General features: G+C 30.9%; 1 protein-coding gene across 1 annotated transcript in view; it reads right to left on the minus strand.

Moving 5' to 3' along the window:
• Positions 1-1979, minus strand: part of dnah5l (dynein, axonemal, heavy chain 5 like) — an 83410-nt gene extending 81431 nt beyond the window's left edge. Inside the window, exons 1-4 of the mRNA XM_056450848.1 lie at positions 1751-1979; positions 1539-1630; positions 699-887; positions 37-111 (exon numbers count right to left, since the gene is read on the minus strand). Coding sequence (XP_056306823.1) covers positions 37-111; positions 699-887; positions 1539-1630; positions 1751-1979 — 585 coding nt within the window. The remainder of the gene's footprint in view (positions 1-36; positions 112-698; positions 888-1538; positions 1631-1750) is intronic.
• Between the last annotated feature and the right edge of the window lie 2711 nt (positions 1980-4690).

The raw sequence follows: 4690 nt of genomic DNA on the forward strand, positions 1-4690 counted from the left end.
TTTTAGGATATTTGACAGTCAAGTTGTAAGTTTTACCGATTCAGTAGCTTGGTAGAACAACATGAGACTTTTTGAGCCATTGGCTGAGAAGAATTCCTCGATCATGTAGAACTGCAGAATTAAAGTTCACACAATTATACACACCAAGTGCATGTTCAGTGATATTGAGAATGTCAACAGTAGGACTGCACGATACTGGGAAAATATGCAATATTGTTGCTGAGTATTGCAGTAACGATATTTCTTACGATATATTATTTCCCTAGAAATTTTTTTTTTAAATATATGTAGTAATACTAAAAAAACTGGTAATATTTTTCAGATTTAATTACTTTAAAGACTAAAAACCCATGCCATGGTGCAATCATTTAAAATGCTACGAATGAGTGAAAACCTGACTTTGGCTATTGTCATTTTCCTCCCTTGTATTGACTTCTGTCATTAGTATTCATTTTCAACTCTAGGTTCACCTTTGGGCTACTCTAGCCAATAGCATAACAGCATTTATTGGGGTGCTAGAGATACAGAAAAGGCCACATCTGATTGGTTAAATTTAGATAAACAATCTATGCATAAAATAAATATAATTTATCACATGTCTGCAATGCGTATATTGCATATACTATTATCGCGATAACGTAATTTTTTTTTGGTGATATAATGTGCAGCTCTAGTCAACAGTATCATATTTTACTCACCTTATCATCCGCAATGACAGCTTCCTCAACTTCCATGTCCGCCAGGCTGATCGCCTCTGCAATGACTGAGATGAGGTATCTGTGTCGGGAATCAAGAGCTGCTCTGCGCTCATCTTTGAAAGCTCTGACCAGTTTAACTTTCTCCTTCTGGGCTTCATCTGACAGTATCACAGAGCGTTTCCCTGATATCTGAGAGAGAAAGAAAAGTCAAGTCAGTTTACAGCAAAACTACAGACATGTGCAACATGAACTAATATCCATATAACAAAGTATGTACAGTCAACCTGACCGAACTAAATATTTACTAATAGCCAATTTTTGTAGAGTTTTTTTTATCATTTTGTGTATAGTATTACATAAAAAAATTATATTTAAAAAATATATAATAAATAAATAAATAAATAAATAAATAAATAAATAAATAAGTGACCCTGGATCACAAAACTAATCTTACAGTATGTTGCATGGGTATGTATTTTTGGCAAAATTATGGGTCAAAATTATAGATTTTTCTGTAATGCCACAAACATTAATCACGTTTGATGAAAAAAAGTAGTAAATGTCCTAGAGTAAATACATAAAAACTCACATTTTGATTAGTAGCGCTAATATGCATTGCTAATAGCTTAAATAATATCAGGTGATTTGCTCAATGTTTGGATTTTTTTCAATCCTCAGATTCTTTCAATTATTTTACTATTCTACAAAGCCATAGAGAGCTCATTTATTAGGTTTTTAGGTGATGTTTAAATCTCAATTAAAAACAAATTGACATTTATGACTGATTATGTCCAGGGTCTCACACAAATACACACATAAAATATTAAATCATTTACTCACAGCAGTTTGGACTGTGGTGGGTACAGCAGTTGGTAATGCATGTTCAATGTTTTTTATCTTTCGCAATCCGAGTCTTCTGTGTTTAATCACACCTACAGTACATTTAGGAAGACATACAATGTAAAGAATCCTACTTATCAGTACAGAAAAACCACATGTGGTAACACAACGTCAATCAGTTAATCTCACACACAAACACTCTCTCATCATACCAGTTTTTATAGTGGTTAGTGGTGGTTTTACTTCTAGGTCCAGATGTGAGGATAGGAGTGGGTTCATTATATCATCTTTCTCTTTTTCATGAGGTGACTTTGTGTTTTCCTCTTCAAATTGAGAGTTTTGTTTCTCTTCCATGGACACGCAAGGTACTTCTGACTGAGGATCAGCTGCCCCTTCTGCGCCGTTGTCTTCCATAGGAGGAGACTCTTCATTTTCTGTCATTTTTGTGAATGTCTAGGATGTTCAAATGAGAAATTGTTCATCATTCACATACACAGTGCAGATATGCAATACCTGAATGGCATCCCTTAATGGCACTGGCAAAAAGCCAGTTTCTCAAAAAGATGTGTTTTATAAATCTATTTATATAATGTATATAAGTCATTTATCTCCACTTCATCAGTGCTTACACCAAATTGTACAGTTTATTCATATCAATATTCAGATCTTTTTCAGACAGGGATATCTTTGGAATTTGGATTTTGCCTGATTATATATATTTTATTTTACAAGTAATTGTAAATGTTTATTTTTCAGCATGTTCAAAGTATTTTCTGAATTATAGAGAGATAATACTAGATTCTTATGATTACATGTTTATGCTAGCTATTTAATTAATGACTAATGTGTCCATTCAAATATAACATTTTAGAAACCGTGTAACACATACAATGTCAGGAATTAACCATCTGGGAAAGTATGGTGATAAAAAAAATTATAAAATTATCTTTACCCGCGGCCTATTCAGCTGCAATGTCTTCCTTTAATTTTATTTAAATTTAAAGAGGAATAACGGACATAACGAACATTCTGTCACAGAGTTTCTGTGTATATCAATAAAACCTTTCGGGAATAATGACATTTATGAAAACTATACTTATACTTAACTGTAGATGAATTATTGAGTATTTAAATCGGGCCAAAGCACTATATGTTACCAAGTTTACCTTATAAAAGCTTTTGGTCGGTTAGAAATATAGGAATTTGTATTAGCAGTACTTTTGGGGATTTATGATTGCAAGAGAAAGCTGTTAGTTCTGACAGGCCAACATAATAAAAAGAAAAGTACATAATCCATCAATAACATTATGGTTTAACAAATCAAACAGCATTTCCTTGTATTATAACTTTAAACTCTTAGTGTCCTGTTGTAGCTCTGCCAAACGATTAAACTAGTTACGACTTCTTTTTAACAGACCTGTTTGTAGCATAAATAGCACAAAGGACCCTAGATGAACTTTTAACTTAACAAAAACACATATAAAGAGTAAGTAATGATTTTAATTTCCCTTTGCAGTAAATTTAGCGCACTCACCTTCACTGAGGGTCCTCAAATCTGTGAGAACGAACAGAAAGCCTGAGGCAAAGTTTATTGTTGCTATGGTGACGGAGGCGCCCGGCTGAGCAGGACGCGTTCGCAAATCAAACCATCAACAATAGAAGATGAACTTGAGCCTGATTGAAAGGACATTTTGTCATTATAACTTTAATTATAGAGGAATAAATTATGCATTATTTAACCTCAATCATAAAGCACACTACATAATGAATAAACACAGTGACTTCCGCAAGTTTATCTTGTAGCGAGTGACATTTGGTAACATGTTTTTTTCTCTTAATGAATTATGGAGGTTTGTAAAATATTTTAGGGCATTTATATATATATATATATATATATATATATATATATATATATATATATATATATATATATATATATATATATATATATATATATATATATATATATATATATATATATATATACATATTATCGATATGTATATCTACTTTAAATGTAGTATTTGCACACGTAAAAGTCACAAAATAACGCTGCACTGCATTAGAGATCCAGTTGAAGGCAACATTAATATAACTATTTTGAAATATTTCCCATGAGATGTTTAACAGTGCAAGGAAATTTTCATATTATTTCCAATTTGTATTTCCTATTTGGGGAAAATGTTTTTGGCTGGATTAAAAGCAGTTTTTTTTTTCTAATATTAATTTTTAAAGGTGAGTATTATGAGGCCCCTATTTTTTTAATCAGAACAAATCACTGCTTAAAATGCCTAATTAACCTAACTTGCCTAGTTAACCTAATTAACCTTGTTAACCTAATTATACTTAGCCTTTAAATTGCAATTTAAGTTGAATACTATCTTGCAAATTAACTAGTAAACATATTATGTACTTTCATCAGATGAAAAAAATGCCCATCGTCTGTCTTCTCTCTATAAAACTGTAGACTTGAAAATCTAAATGAATTTAAAAAAATCAGGAGTGCTAGTAATTTTGACTTCAACGTGGAGTGTGTGGAGATTATGCTACATATGTCATAAAACTTCACTTATTAATATAAAATGAATATTATGGAAATTAAAATTTATATACATTTTTATTACTAAAATTACAACTTATTAAAGTTATTTTCTTTATAAAATACATTGTAATTCATTGTGCAAAATGGGCAAAATGAAACAAAAAAGTATGGATATAAATAGCATCTTTATTTTATTATGAAATATATTATTGTAGTATAGCCAACGTATAAAATAACATACTAATAGAATTCTTAATAATATTTATAATATTGTGATAGTTAAATATTATACCGTATATATAATATTAATATCAAAATGTTATATGACATACACTATAGCATAGTAGTATACTAGCTATTGTCAACTATAATAGCAATAAAAATGTATATATAATTATTTAAGGGATATATAACATTGAATAATAATAATCTTGGATATTATAATTATTGCCAATTTTATGATAAAATACATTTAATCATTATCAGACATCACAAAAGTAGGTGCCCACATCAACCCACTGATGCTCAAATAACCTATTTGGCAGAGCGACCGAGTTGCGTCGCGTCGCGCGCGCGCTGTGAAGGTGAGTTGCGTCGCGTCACGTCACAG

This window comes from Danio aesculapii, chromosome 24 (assembly GCF_903798145.1).
Source record: "Danio aesculapii chromosome 24, fDanAes4.1, whole genome shotgun sequence".
NCBI classification, from domain to species: domain Eukaryota; kingdom Metazoa; phylum Chordata; class Actinopteri; order Cypriniformes; family Danionidae; genus Danio; species Danio aesculapii.